Genomic DNA, 16,348 nt, shown 5'->3' with positions numbered 1-16,348 from the left:
GTGGATATGTGATGTTATACCAGTGCATATGTGATGTTATACCAGAGACCAGTGGATAGGTTATGTTATACCAGAGGATATGTGATGTTAATGTTATACAAGAGACTAATGGTCAGTGGATATCTGAAACTGATCCCAAAATGTACCATGTCCTACCAACTCAACTTTGACCACACAAATACTGTAGGAATGCCTTAACCCATCAACAACCTTAGTACCCCACACTGTTCCCCTGAGCGGCCCGCGCTGTTCCCCAGAGCGGCCCGCGCTGTTCCCCCGGAGCGGCCCGCGCTGTTCCCCCGGAGCGGCCCGCGCTGTTCCCCCGGAGCGGCCCGCGCTGTTCTTCATCTCAAAAACTTTAACAACACATAAGCATGCTTTGACATTTTCAGATGCACGGTTCAGGACTTTCATTATGACTTTGCTTTTACACCGCCGACACTGCTCCGTTACACCGCCGACACTGCGCCATTACACCGTAGTAGTATACATTGGAGTGAAGCACAGACTGACACAACAACAGTGTTGTAGTCTGAGTTTGTTTAGTTTGTAGTTTTGGAATGGCTTCCTGTTTATCACCTGGTAGCATGGGACTGTCTGGGGTTGTGACCTGTCTGTACCAGCAATTCTGCCGCCCACATTCCTCGCTGGAGAGATAAGATGGATAGCTGACCCTGTGGACAGAAAGGTCAAGCGCTCATAGCAGGCATGAGAGAAATGTCATTTTATAAAGAAGCCTATCTTCATTCCTATATTCAGTGCAACTTCCTGTTTTGAGGAGGCACAGAGGGCTAGTTTACCATCATCAGTTTAGCTGTATTCTTGTTCTTCCTCTTTTAGGGCTATGTTGAAGATAACAACAAGAGGATTCTAATATCCCATAACTCTTTGCATAAATGAGGAAGAATTCTAGACAAAGGGACCAGTGATAGTAGTTATTACATTGTTCTAACCTGGGTATCTTCAACCTAGATTTAGGGCCTACAAAGAGGATTATCTTCGTTCCTATTTTCAGTGCAATGTCCTCTTTTGACGAGGCAAAAATGTCTAATTAGTTTCCCCATTATCACTGTAGTTTTGTGAAGTTGTATTCTCGTTCTTCCTCATGTCCATCATATAAGCCTTTACACATCCCTCTCCCTCTCTCCTCCAGACATATGTTCTTCCTGCACATAAAGGAGGAGCTGGACAGTGGCAGCCTGCAGATGGAAGCTGAGCAGGCCACGGAGCTGTGTGCCCTCCTAGCCCAGGCTGAGTACGGAGACTACAACCAGAACACAGCCAAGTACTGCTCCAGCCAGATCTTCAGACAGGAGCCTGACCTGGCAACCATCAACAGGTTAGCACAGCAATGACTAACTTGACTCCACCTGCATTCCATTTCCTACTAAGTACTTCTCTGTGCTGACTTGTAGAACTGCTGTAGATACAAGATGATAAAAGTATTACCTTTTTGATTTGTGAAGGCCATCTGAACAGCTGACTAAACTATGGTTTGGTCTTCTGTTATTGCCTTGATGTGGGAGGAGCCTAAGTACTCCCAAATCAGCATATAAATGGGATTCACAACATCTGTCCATAAAACACCAGGCTGCTGACTCAGCTAGCCCTGCAGCTACGTACATTCACTACTGGGCACTAAAGTACAGTTCTCATTCCTCATGTGTTTAGTTTAGTTTTAGTACATTTTATTTTGTAGATAAAAAAAATAATTATATAATAAAAAAAACAACCAGTGTGTAACGCCCTGGCCATAGAGAAGGTTTTTTTGTTCTTTATTTTGGTTAGGCCAGGGTGTTACATTGGGTGGGCGTTCTATGTTCCTTTTTCTATGTTTTGGTATTTCTTTGTTTTGGGCCATGTGTGTGGCTCCCAATCAGGCACAGCTGAAGCTCGTTGCTGCTGATTGGGAGTCACACATAAGGAGCATGTTTTTCCTTTGGGTTTTGTGGGTAATTGTGTCTGTTTTGAGTATTTTCCTAACAGGACTGTTTGCTGTCGTTTTGTTCATTTTGTAGTGTTCTCTTGTTTATTTGAATTAAAATTCTAATGATGAACACATCCTCTGCTGCACCTTGGTTCCCTCTTCCAGACAGCCGTTACACAGTGGAGGGACAAAAAAATGAAAACCCAGCAGGGATTATTAGGTGGCAGCATTTTAAATAGAATGGAGAAAACATTTTAATTCTATGGGTGGGCCCCCCAGGTGATTGAACAGTATTACAAAAGCAGAAAATGTAACTCTTCTGTCCCGTCCTGCCGTGTCCGTCTGCAGCATCCAGGAGAAGCACCGTGAGCTAGAGGGTCTGAGCCAGGCGTCAGCAGAGTACCAGGCCCTACAGCTGGTGTCCTCCCTGGAGAACTACGGGGTGGAGTGGCACTGGGCCAGGGACTCAGAGGGACAGAGGCTGGCTATAGGGGTCGGCCCTGAAGGGGTATCCATCTGTCAGGAGGACTTCAGCCCCATCAACAGGTATATTCACTAAACTGACCTGACTTCCCCCCCATCAACAGGTATATTCACTAAACTAACCTGACTTCCCCCCCACCAACAGGTATATTCACTAAACTAACCTGACTTCCCCCCCACCAACAGGTATATTCACTAAACTAACCTGACTTCACCCCCACCAACAGGTATATTCACTAAACTAACCTGACTTCAGCCCCACCAACAGGTATATTCACTAAACTAACCTGACTTCCCCCCCACCAACAGGTATATTCACTAAACTAACCTGACTTCCCCCCCACCAACAGGTATATTCACTAAACTAACCTGACTTCAGCCCCACCAACAGGTATATTCACTAAACTAACCTGACTTCAGCCCCATCAACAGGTATATTCACTAAACTAACCTGACTTCAGCCCCACCAACAGGTAGATTCACTAAACTAACCTGACTTCCCCCCCACCAACAGGTATATTCACTAAACTAACCTGACTTCAGCCCCACCAACAGGTATATTCACTAAACTAACCTGACTTCACCCCCACCAACAGGTATATTCACTAAACTAACCTGACTTCCCCCCCACCAACAGGTATATTCACTAAACTAACCTGACTTCAGCCCCACCAACAGGTATATTCACTAAACTAACCTGACTTCAGCCCCACCAACAGGTATATTCACTAAACTAACCTGACTTCACCCCCACCAACAGGTATATTCACTAAACTAACCTGACTTCCCCCCCACCAACAGGTATATTCACTAAACTAACCTGACTTCACCCCCACCAACAGGTATATTCACTAAACTAACCTGACTTCACCCCCACCAACAGGTATATTCACTAAACTAACCTGACTTCAGCCCCACCAACAGGTATATTCACTAAACTAACCTGACTTACCCCCCATCAACAGGTATATTCACTAAACTAACCTGACTTCACCCCCACCAACAGGTATATTCACTAAACTAACCTGACTTCAGCCCCACCAACAGGTATATTCACTAAACTAACCTGACTTCCCCCCCCACCAACAGGTATATTCACTAAACTAACCTGACTTCCCCTGCACCAACAGGTATATTCACTAAACTAACCTGACTTCACCCCCACCAACAGGTATATTCACTAAACTAACCTGACTTCCCCCCCACCAACAGGTATATTCACTAAACTAACCTGACTTCCCCCCCACCAACAGGTATATTCACTAAACTAACCTGACATCACCCCCACCAACAGGTATATTCACTAAACTAACCTGACTTCAGCCCCACCAACAGGTATATTCACTAAACTAACCTGACTTCCCCCCCACCAACAGGTATATTCACTAAACTAACCTGACTTCCCCCCCACCAACAGGTATATTCACTAAACTAACCTGACTTCAGCCCCACCAACAGGTATATTCACTAAACTAACCTGACTTCCCCCCCACCAACAGGTAGATTCACTAAACTAATCTGACTTCCCCCCCACCAACAGGTAGATTCACTAAACTAACCTGACTTCAGCCCCACCAACAGGTAGATTCACTAAACTAACCTGACTTCACCCCCACCAACAGGTAAATTCACTAAACTAACCTGACTTCCCCCCCACCAACAGGTATATTCACTAAACTAACCTGACTTCAGCCCCACCAACAGGTATATTCACTAAACTAACCTGACTTCAGCCCCACCAACAGGTATATTCACTAAACTAACCTGACTTCACCCCCACCAACAGGTATATTCACTAAACTAACCTGACTTCACCCCCACCAACAGGTATATTCACTAAACTAACCTGACTTCACCCCCACCAACAGGTATATTCACTAAACTAACCTGACTTCCCCCCCACCAACAGGTATATTCACTAAACTAACCTGACATCACCCCCACCAACAGGTATATTCACTAAACTAACCTGACTTCAGCCCCACAAACAGGTATATTCACTAAACTAACCTGACTTCCCCCCCACCAACAGGTATATTCACTAAACTAACCTGACTTCCCCCCCACCAACAGGTATATTCACTAAACTAACCTGACTTCAGCCCCACCAACAGGTATATTCACTAAACTAACCTGACTTCCCCCCCACCAACAGGTAGATTCACTAAACTAACCTGACTTCCCCCCCACCAACAGGTAGATTCACTAAACTAACCTGACTTCAGCTCCACCAACAGGTATATTCACTAAACTAACCTGACTTCACCCCCACCAACAGGTAAATTCACTAAACTAACCTGACTTCCCCCCCACCAACAGTTATATTCACTAAACTAACCTGACTTCAGCCCCACCAACAGGTATATTCACTAAACTAACCTGACTTCAGCCCCACCAACAGGTATATTCCCTAAACTAACCTGACTTCACCCCCACCAACAGGTATATTCACTAAACTAACCTGACTTCACCCCCACCAACAGGTATATTCACTAAACTAACCTGACTTCCCCCCCACCAACAGGTATATTCACTAAACTAACCTGACTTCAGCCCCACCAACAGGTATATTCACTAAACTAACCTGACTTACCCCCCACCAACAGGTAGATTCACTAAACTAACCTGACTTCCCCCCCCCCACCAACAGGTAGATTCACTAAACTAACCTGACTTCAGCCCCACCAACAGGTATATTCACTAAACTAACCTGACTTCACCCCCACCAACAGGTAAATTCACTAAACTAACCTGACTTCCCCCCCACCAACAGGTATATTCACTAAACTAACCTGACTTCAGCCCCACCAACAGGTATATTCACTAAACTAACCTGACTTCAGCCCCACCAACAGGTATATTCACTAAACTAACCTGACTTCACCCCCACCAACAGGTATATTCACTAAACTAACCTGACTTCACCCCCACCAACAGGTATATTCACTAAACTAACCTGACTTCCCCCCCACCAACAGGTATATTCACTAAACTAACCTGACTTCAGCCCCACCAACAGGTATATTCACTAAACTAACCTGACTTCCCCCCCACCAACAGGTATATTCACTAAACTAACCTGACTTCACCCCCACCAACAGGTATATTCACTAAACTAACCTGACTTCCCCCCCACCAACAGGTATATTCACTAAACTAACCTGACTTCCCCCCCACCAACAGGTATATTCACTAAACTAACCTGACTTCAGCCCCACCAACAGGTATATTCACTAAACTAACCTGACTTCAGGCCCCGCACCAACAGGTATATTCACTAAACTAACCTGACTTCACCCCCACCAACAGGTATATTCACTAAACTAACCTGACTTCACCCCCACCAACAGGTATATATCGACTAAACGGTAACCTGACTTCAGCCCCCACGGCAACAGGGGTATATTCACTAAACTAACCTGACTTCACCCCCACCAACAGGTATATTCACTAAACTAACCTGACATCACCCCCACCAACAGGTATATTCACTAAACTAACCTGACTTCAGCCCCACCAACAGGTATATTCACTAAACTAACCTGACTTCCCCCCCACCAACAGGTATATTCACTAAACTAACCTGACTTCACCCCCACCAACAGGTATATTCACTAAACTAACCTGACTTCAGCCCCACCAACAGGTATATTCACTAAACTAACCTGACTTCCCCCCCACCAACAGGTAGATTCACTAAACTAACCTGACTTCCCCCCCACCAACAGGTAGATTCACTAAACTAACCTGACTTCAGCCCCACCAACAGGTATATTCACTAAACTAACCTGACTTCACCCCCACCAACAGGTAAATTCACTAAACTAACCTGACTTCCCCCCCACCAACAGGTATATTCACTAAACTAACCTGACTTCAGCCCCACCAACAGGTATATTCACTAAACTAACCTGACTTCAGCCCCACCAACAGGTATATTCACTAAACTAACCTGACTTCACCCCCACCAACAGGTATATTCACTAAACTAACCTGACTTCACCCCCACCAACAGGTATATTCACTAAACTAACCTGACTTCACCCCCACCAACAGGTATATTCACTAAACTAACCTGACTTCAGCCCCACCAACAGGTATATTCACTAAACTAACCTGACTTCACCCCCCACCAACAGGTAGATTCACTAAACTAACCTGACTTCCCCCCCACCAACAGGTAGATTCACTAAACTAACCTGACTTCAGCCCCACCAACAGGTATATTCACTAAACTAACCTGACTTCACCCCCACCAACAGGTAAATTCACTAAACTAACCTGACTTCCCCCCCACCAACAGGTATATTCACTAAACTAACCTGACTTCAGCCCCACCAACAGGTATATTCACTAAACTAACCTGACTTCAGCCCCACCAACAGGTATATTCACTAAACTAACCTGACTTCACCCCCACCAACAGGTATATTCACTAAACTAACCTGACTTCAGCCCCACCAACAGGTATATTCACTAAACTAACCTGACTTCCCCCCCACCAACAGGTATATTCACTAAACTAACCTGACTTCAGCCCCACCAACAGGTATATTCACTAAACTAACCTGACTTCCCCCCCACCAACAGGTATATTCACTAAACTAACCTGACTTCACCCCCACCAACAGGTATATTCACTAAACTAACCTGACTTCAGCCCCACCAACAGGTATATTCACTAAACTAACCTGACTTCCCCCCCCCCACCAACAGGTATATTCACTAAACTAACCTGACTTCCCCTGCACCAACAGGTATATTCACTAAACTAACCTGACTTCCCCCCCACCAACAGGTATATTCACTAAACTAACCTGACTTCAGCCCCACCAACAGGTATATTCACTAAACTAACCTGACTTCAGTCCCACCAACAGGTATATTCACTAAACTAACCTGACTTCCCCCCCACCAACAGGTATATTCACTAAACTAACCTGACTTCAGTCCCACCAACAGGTATATTCACTAAACTAACCTGACTTCCCCCCCACCAACATGTATATTCACTAAACTAACCTGACTTCCCCCCCACCAACAGGTATATTCACTAAACTAACCTGACTTCACCCCCACCAACAGGTATATTCACTAAACTAACCTGACTTCACCCCCACCAACAGGTATATTCACTAAACTAACCTGACTTCCCCCCCACCAACAGGTATATTCACTAAACTAACCTGACTTCAGCCCCACCAACAGGTATATTCACTAAACTAACCTGACTTCACCCCCACCAACAGGTATATTCACTAAACTAACCTGACTGTGCTTTATGCAAAACATGTTATTTGTTGATGCACTGAAAAAAACTAAAAACTAAAGTTGAGGTCGGCTGCCTGTCTTTTTCTACTGTGCAGTTGTTGTATACAGATGTAGCAAAGTTGACAATATAACACTGACCGGTTATACAAACTCAAGGCAGCATACTTCTGTTAGCGTAGACACCGTTAATATGTGATTATGTCGTTCTGTCTACAGGTCTAGACACACAAGGCAATGCTCTCCTGTTGGACATTAGATATTAAGTTATATAGAGCCTACAATGACTCTCTGTCCTCTGTTCTAGGATCATTTATCCCATCATCCAGATGGCCACCCAGTCAGGGAAGAATGTGTGCATGACCATCACTAAGGACAGTGGTGAGGATGTGGTCCTGCTGTTTAAGATGACAAGCACCAGAGCTGCCAGCGGCCTGTACCGGGCCATCACAGAGACCCACGCCTTCTACAGGTCAGCAACCATGTAGCATGGCTTACATACCAACAACATGCCTTCTACAGGTCAGCAACCATGTAGCATGGCTTACATACCAACAACATGCCTTCTACAGGTCAGCAACCACCAACCATGTAGCATGGCTTACACACCAACAACATGCCTTCTATAGGTCAGCAACCACCAACCATGTAGCATGGCTTACACACCAACAACATGCCTTCTACAGGTCAGCAACCACCAACCATGTAGCATGGCTTACACACCAACAACATGCCTTCTTCAGGTCAGCAACCACCAACCATGTAGCATGGCTTACATACCAACAACATGCCTTCTACAGGTCAGCAACCATGTAGCATGGCTTACACACCAACAACATGCCTTCTTCAGGTCAGCAACCACCAACCATGTAGCATGGCTTACATACCAACAACATGCCTTCTTCAGGTCAGCAACCACCAACCATGTAGCATGGCTTACATACCAACAACATGCCTTCTACAGGTCAGCAACCACCAACCATGTAGCATGGCTTACATACCAACAACATGCCTTCTACAGGTCAGCAACCACCAACCATGTAGCATGGCTTACATACCAACAACATGCCTTCTTCAGGTCAGCAACCACCAACCATGTAGCATGGCTTACATACCAACAACATGCCTTCTACAGGTCAGCAACCACCAACCATGTAGCATGGCTTACATACCAACAACATGCCTTCTACAGGTCAGCAACCACCAACCATGTAGCATGGCTTACATACCAACAACATGCCTTCTTCAGGTCAGCAACCACCAACCATGTAGCATGGCTTACGTACCAACAACATGCTCACACAGGGTGACATTTTCCTCTTGTAAACACATCTCTGCTGTGAGCCAATGTACAGTAAGAAATGATAGTATGCAGCACAATATATGTTGTACATTTTCTGACAATTTCCATGAGTTTAGTTTAGTTTTAGTGTACATGTGGAGTCATTCCAGTTTCACAGTGTAATAACATTTTATAATATTGATTTTAGTGTTTTTGGTCAATAACTGTGATCTTACTTGTCCTTCAGGTGTGACACGGTGACGAATGACGTGATGATGCAGTACAGCCGTGACTTCAAGGGTCACCTGGCGTCTCTCTTCCTCAACGAGAACATCGACCTGGGCAAAAAGTATGTCTTCGACATCCGACGCACCTCCAAGGAGGTCTACGACCACTGTCGCAGGGCGCTCTACAACGCCGGCATGGGAGGGGACTGTGTGTCCGGCGAGCGGAGCCCGTCGCGGTCCCCTGGGGTGGGGGAAGGAGGCTGTGAGGAGTGCCAGAGGAGCCGGGTTCTGGAGGAGAAGCTGCAGCAGCTCCAGGATGCTCTGCTGTGTATGCTGTGCTGTGAAGAGGAGATGGACGCTGCCTTCTGCCCCTGTGGACACATGGTGTGCTGCCACAACTGTGCCCTCCAGCTAGAGGTAACCATAACGCCATGGTTTAAAATAAGTATATATACATACTCACTCACTACCGGTCCAAAGTTTTAGAACACTTACTCATTCAAGGGTTTTTCTTTATTTTTACTGTTTTTTACATTTCTACTTAAGAGTGAAACCATCAAAACTATGAAATAACACATATGGAATCATGGAGTAACCAAAAAAGTATTAAACAAATCTAAATATTTTATATTTGAGATTCTTCAAATAGTCACCCTTTGCCTTGATGACAGCTTTGCACACTCTTGGCATTCTCTCAACCAGCTTAACCTGGAATGCTTTTCCAACAGTCTTGAAGCAGTTCCCACACACTCTGAGCACTTGTAGGCTGCTTTTCTTTCACACTGCGGTCTGACTCATCCCAAACTATCTCAATTTGGTTGAGATCGTGTGATTTTGGAGGCCAGATCAACTGATGCAGCACTCCATCACTCTCCTTCTTGGTCAAATAGCCCTTACACAGCCTGGAGGTGTTGGGTCATTGTCCTGTTGAAAAACAAATGATAGTCCCACTAAGCGCAAACCAGATGGGAAGGCGTAACACTGCAGAATGCTGTGGTAGCCATGCTGGTTAAGTGTGCCTTGAATTCTAAATAAATCGCCAACAGTGTCACCAGCAAAGCACCATCACACCACCTCCTCCATGCTTCACGGTGGGAACCACACATGCGGAGATCATCCGTTCACCTACTCTGCGTCTCACAAAGACACGGCGGTTGGAACCAAAAATCTCTTATTTGGACTCCAGACCAAAGGACAGATTTCCACCGGTCTAATGTCCATTGCTTGTGTTTCTTGGCCCAAGCAAGTTTTCTTCTTATTGGTGTGCTTTAGTAATGGTTTCTTTGCAGCAATTCGACCATGAAGGCCTGATTCACACAGTCTCCTCTGAACAGTTGATGTTGATGTGTCTGTTACTTGAACTCTGTAGCATTTATTTGGGCAGCAATTTCTGAGGCTGGTAACTCTAATGAAGTTATCCTCTGCAGCAGAGGTAACTCTGGGTCTTCCTTTCCTGTGGCGGTCCTCATGAGAGCCAGTTTCATCACAACACTTGATGGTTTTTGCAACTGCACTTGAAGAAACGTTCAAAGTTATTTACATTTTCCGTATTGACTGACCTTCATGTCTTAACTTTTGTTGTCTTAAGGGTAGAAAATGACCCACCACTATGTTTAACAGCAGAGAGAACCCCCTAAATTATATTTTTTCAATTTGAAATTGTATGACTTTTCCTAGAGTGACTCCAACATTAGAAAAAGTGAAACATCGCCTTTGTTCATATTTCCATGAAAGCTGTACACCACCAGGGTACAAAGATTGTCTTAGGGTCATTTTTGACCTGGCAGTTATAAAATCATTTACACACCACAAAAACCACGAAGACACGCACGCACACACGCACGCACGCACACACACACACACACACACACACACACACAATGAGAAATTGAGATTATGTGCTACTGATTGAACTCAGACAAAACTAAAACTTTCTTGTGCATGTGCAGCATCTCCCCTCCACGACCCCACACATGACTCAAGTTCACAGTCAAAATAAAAACCATTTCAGACAAAATAAACATTTCTTGAAAGCATTGTTTACTAATGGGGAATGCAGTCAGAGGCTATAAAGGTGCTACACATGACAGTTCCCCCCAGTTCTCTCTTTGCTGAAGCCATGAGTGCACGTTTCAGTGACCAACAGGTCATGGATCAGATTTTTTCAGATGTCCAGGAGGAACAAGAGAACAATGATTTAGAAGAGGAGGTGGTATCTGAAGAAGAAGATGGAGAAGAATACAACCCAGAGCACCATGTATCATGGGCAATTAAAAAATATATATTATTATCATTTTTTTTTTTTTCGTGCCACGATGCCACTGAAAGTCTTTCACACTTTCTCAAGAATGCTACGATTTGATAACCGTGAGTCAAGACCTGCAAGACGTGTGCGAGGAACATGCACTTGTAACCCCACACATTCAAAGTAGGGAGTGCCTCCCCCACACAGCAGCCTTTGTAGTGCTTGTGGCAAGTTAAGGAGATGCCAATTCTGCCCCCAAAGAAGGACTGTAAACAAATACTATGTGCTGCACATGTGAGAAATACACCTGTAAAGTCCATGCACACACACTTGCATACTGTCCTACATGTGCTAATTAGAGTTGATTGATTTATGTTCTTCACGTTTTTGTTTTGTATCTATCTTATTTTATTCTTATTTATTGTTGTTTCTACACCTTGTGGGTGGGGGCAATGGTTAAAAAAATGGGAGAAGACTAGTATTTTCTAGTTGAATTACTCATTGTACAGTCCATAAGTGTATATATAAACAAAAACAGATATTCACAAAGTTTGTGATGAATGACAGGTTGTTTCTTCAAGCAAAACACATTTAGGGTTTAAAATTCAATTAAGCTGCTTTATTTTAGTTTTTTTTTTTACTCTTAGGACAAGGGGAGTATACAGAATGTTAAGACTACACAAGGGTTAAAGTAATGATGGACTGTCGTTTCTCTTTGCTTATTTGAGCTGTTCTTGCCATAATATTGACTTGGTCTTTTACCAAATAGGGCTATCTTCTGTATACCACCCCTACCTTGTCACAACACAACTGAGTGACTGAAACGCATTATGAAGGAAAGAAATTCCACAAATTAACTTTTAAGAAGGCACACCTGTTAATTGAAATGCATTCCAGGTGACTACCTCATGAAGCTGGTTGAGAGAATACCAAGAGTGTGCAAAACTGTAATCAAGGCAAAGGGTGTATTTGAAGAATACACCCTTTTTTATATTTTGATTTGTTTAACACTTTTTTGGTTACTACGTGATTCCATATGTGTTATTTCATAGTTTTGATGGAGTCACTATTATTCTACAATGTAGAAAATAGTAAAAAATAAAGAAAAACCCTTGAATGAGTAGGTGTTCTAAAACTTTTGACCGGTTGTGTGTGTACAGTATATAATTGTTGATGTATTTTGTAGTCTGTATTGATAGATACAGTGAAGAAGTGATTGAAATGGAGGAGAAGGACAGAATGGAATGTGACTCAGTCGGGGTTTGAACCGCAGCCTCCATGGGTTTTATGTGTTCCAGGGGTGGCAGCACTAAACACTAGTCCCTGTTACACCATAACTCCATGTTCTAGTGCTTTAAGTATCTTCCACTGTGCTGAATGAACTTTGAAGCTCCAAGTTAACCTTTTAGAGAGGTCAGGGTGGTTGGCAGTTCATGAAAAGAGCTGCTACTGTTATTCCCTTTTTAAGCAAATGAAGTGAACTGTTTGGTGAGGAGGGGTATGGTAGACGGGAGTTTGTTTGCAGAATCTATAGTTACCCTTCTTCCCATGGTTTATTGGCTGTCCTGAACCTTCTGTAGCCTGTAGGTTGTAGGTTAAATGCCTGTAGGGCAGTACTGTCAGCTACTCTGTGGACAACGTTAATCCAAGATTATATAGACTAGTTCATCCAGATCTATAGGACTGTATCTTAACAATAGTCTGTTTGATTCCGCACAAGTCACATATATACAGTGTTTTAATGTTAGATTAGCATATTATATTATAATCAAATCTTTTGATCTCTTCCCTTCAGGTGTGCCCGGTGTGTCGGTCAGAGGTGGACCATGTCCAGCACATCTACCTGCCCACCTGTGCCAACCTGCTGTCCCTGGCAGTGAGCAGTGCTGCCCCCTTCAATATTCCCAGAGACTTGGCCACTCAACTCTGTTCCTCTAGAGAGTTCTACACCAGCACAGACAAGATCTGTCACACATAGATTTACTACCAGTTAGGGTGGGAAAATTTGGCTTATCATTCCCAGGTTTTTCTCAATGTTTTGGATTTCCTGTTTATTCCCTCCTACTTCCTATATATGACTGCATACAGTAGTATTACTGTAGTAGTATACCAGTAGTAGTGCTGCAGTAGTTGTATACCAGGGGTAGTGCTGTAGTAGTTGTATACCAGGGATAGTGCTGCAGTAGTTATATACCAGGGGTAGTGCTGTAGTAGTTGTATACCAGGAGTAGTGCTGTAGTAGTATACCAGTAGTAGTATACCAGTAGCAGTGCTGCACTAGTTGTATACCAGTAGTAGTGCTGCAGTAGTTGTATACCAGGGGTAGTGCTGTAGTAGTATACCAGTAGTTGTATACCAGGGGTAGTGCTGCAGTAGGAATATACCAGGGGTAGTATACCAGGGGTCGTATACCAGGGTTCGTATACCAGGGGTAGTATACCAGGGGTAGTATACCAGGGGTAGTATACCAGTAGTACTGCAGTAGTTGTATACCAGGGGTAGTGCTGTAGTAGTTGTATACCAGGGGTAGTGCTGTAGTAGTATACCAGTAGTAGTATACCAGTAGTAGTGCTGTAGTAGTTGTATACCAGGGGTAGTATACCAGTAGTGTAGTAGTACTGCAGTATTGGTGTAGTAGTAGTAGTAGTGTGCTACTGCATGAGGTGCTATATGACTGCATACAGTAGCATTCTGAACATGAATTTCTCTGGCAACAGCTCTGGTGGACATTCCTGCAGTCAGCATGCCAATTGCACGCTCCCTCAACTTGAGACATCTATGGCATTGTGTTGTGTGACAACTGCACATTTGAGAGCGATCTTTTATTGTCCCCAGCACAAGGTGCACCTGTGTAATGATTGTGCTGTTTAATCAGCTTCTTGATTATCTTGACACAGGGGAAATGCTCACTAACAGGGATGTTAACAAATTTGTGCACAATTTGAGAGAAATAAGCTTTTTGTTCAATATATGTATACTTTACACTCCATTGTACTTTGATATCTTTATCTCTGCCATATACAAACGGTATATCAGCAAAATGTGATGTCTCTGACCATAGTGTTGAAATAGTCATTACATTAGACTAGAAGAGTGTACCAGACCAGTTAAATAGTCTTTATTTTATTTTTTATCAGGGCCCGTAGGGCTGTAATGAAGTAGTGCACTCTATAGGGAATAGGGTGTCAGTTGGGATGGATGTTCCCACTGTCTTCCACAGATGAGTTACTCAATTAATCTTCTGATCTGCAGCGAGTTCAAAAAATGTACCAGTCTACAGAAGTCACATTATTGCTTCTCATACCACCCGGTATCCCACTGCTGGCTTGCTCGGAATCTAAGCATGGTTTGTCCCTGGATGCTGCTGGAAGTGGTGTTGGAGGGCCAGTAGGAGGCACCCTTTCCTCTGCTCTAAAAACAAATATCCCAATGACCCAGGACAGTGTTTGGGGACAGTGCCCTGTGTAGCGTGTCGTCTTTCGGATGGGACGTTAAACGGGTGTCCTGACTCTGAGGTCACTAAAGATCCCATGGCACTTATCGTAAGAGTAGGGGTGTTAACCCTGGTGTCCTGGCTAAATTCCCAATCTGGCCCTCATACCATCATGGCCACCTAATCATCCCCAGCTTACAATTGGCTCATTCATCCCCCTCCTTTCCCCTGTAACTATTCCCCAGGTCGTTGCTATAAATGAGAAAATGTTCTCAGTCAACTTAACTGGTAAAATAAGGGTTAAATGAAATGGAGAAGAATTTTCTACCAAAGCGCTTCATTTAAAAAAAATAGCTATTTACACTATATACCTGAACAATGGATTTTAATTTGTTGATCAAAGATTTCTTTAGTTAAGGTTCTGTATTTAAAGCTATGTTTTAATGAGTTGAAATTAAACCAAGCTTTCATATTTATTTTCAAGTATGAATAAAATATTTTTTTTGTACTTAATGTTTCATTTGTGAGCATTTTCTATCAGTTGTGGACTAGTCTCAAGATGTCATAGAGATCCTAATGGCGTTGCGTTTGCACTGAGCAATGCTGTTACTGATAACCTGAAGACAGATATCTGAGTGACAACTTCCAATGATGATTAGGGGACACTGGGGGCAATTGTGAAAGTGTATTTTGCTCAGAGACCCCTTGAACAAGGCCAGTTATGTTTTTGTCATAAGGGGAAGAGGGGGATACCCAGTCAGTTGTACAACTGGATGCATTCAACTGAAATGTGTCTTCTGCGTTTTAACCCAACCCCTCTGAATCGGCGCCGGGGAACACTGGGTTAACTGCCTTGCTCTGGCTGCTTGGCTCATGCTCATTTAACATTGCATTACTTTTGTCCCCAACCCAGCAGCCATGACAATGTGCCTAGCAAGAGACTACAAGAGTGACATGTCAGTAACCATGTTTCTGTCACATGGTGGAAAAGTGATGGGTTCTTTTGGATCTGGGTTGAGCAGGCTCAGTGAAGTTAAGACCATAAAAAAAATTGGCAAATTTGAAACATTTAATAGATATTTAATAGACATGGTTCCATTAGATTTAGAATGTAATTTTCCTCTTTCTAATTAGTGACTGTTCTCTGGCTCAGGAACACATCTGAAACCATTGCAAGTTATTCAAACCACAAACAAACCGAAAACACAATAACCAAAAAGGGGACACAGGAGGTAACGCAGCCCTGGGGACCAGGTTTCTGATTTTCATTTATTTAAATCCAAAGTATACAGTGCCAATCATTGTCAGGATAGAACGTACAATGAACCTATAGATGCTGGCAGTCTGGGTTATCTTCATCACCTGCTGTATAGACTTGAGGAAATAGATGGTGAAAGGGAAGGCTTATGGCCAGGTTTAGGATTTTCAACAATTTGATGATTTTGAAAGATAACCAATTCAATACTTTAAAATGGGAGAAATT

The 16,348-nt window shown here is 43.6% G+C and overlaps 1 protein-coding gene across 1 annotated transcript in view; it reads left to right on the top strand.

The window, feature by feature from the left end:
* Positions 1–15,373, top strand: part of mylipb (myosin regulatory light chain interacting protein b) — a 36,000-nt gene extending 20,627 nt beyond the window's left edge. Inside the window, exons 3-7 of the mRNA XM_082975905.1 lie at positions 1,154–1,339; positions 2,276–2,473; positions 7,986–8,150; positions 9,208–9,604; positions 13,228–15,373. Coding sequence (XP_082832031.1) covers positions 1,154–1,339; positions 2,276–2,473; positions 7,986–8,150; positions 9,208–9,604; positions 13,228–13,410 — 1,129 coding nt within the window. The 3' untranslated portion in view covers positions 13,411–15,373. The remainder of the gene's footprint in view (positions 1–1,153; positions 1,340–2,275; positions 2,474–7,985; positions 8,151–9,207; positions 9,605–13,227) is intronic.
* The last annotated feature ends 975 nt before the right edge of the window (positions 15,374–16,348 follow it).

Source organism: Salmo salar, chromosome 05 (genome assembly GCF_965601325.2).
Source record: "Salmo salar chromosome 05, fSalSal1, whole genome shotgun sequence".
NCBI classification, from domain to species: Eukaryota; Metazoa; Chordata; class Actinopteri; order Salmoniformes; family Salmonidae; genus Salmo; species Salmo salar.
Note: the sequence above shows the minus strand (reverse complement) of the source record. Positions and strands in the feature narration are given on the sequence as shown.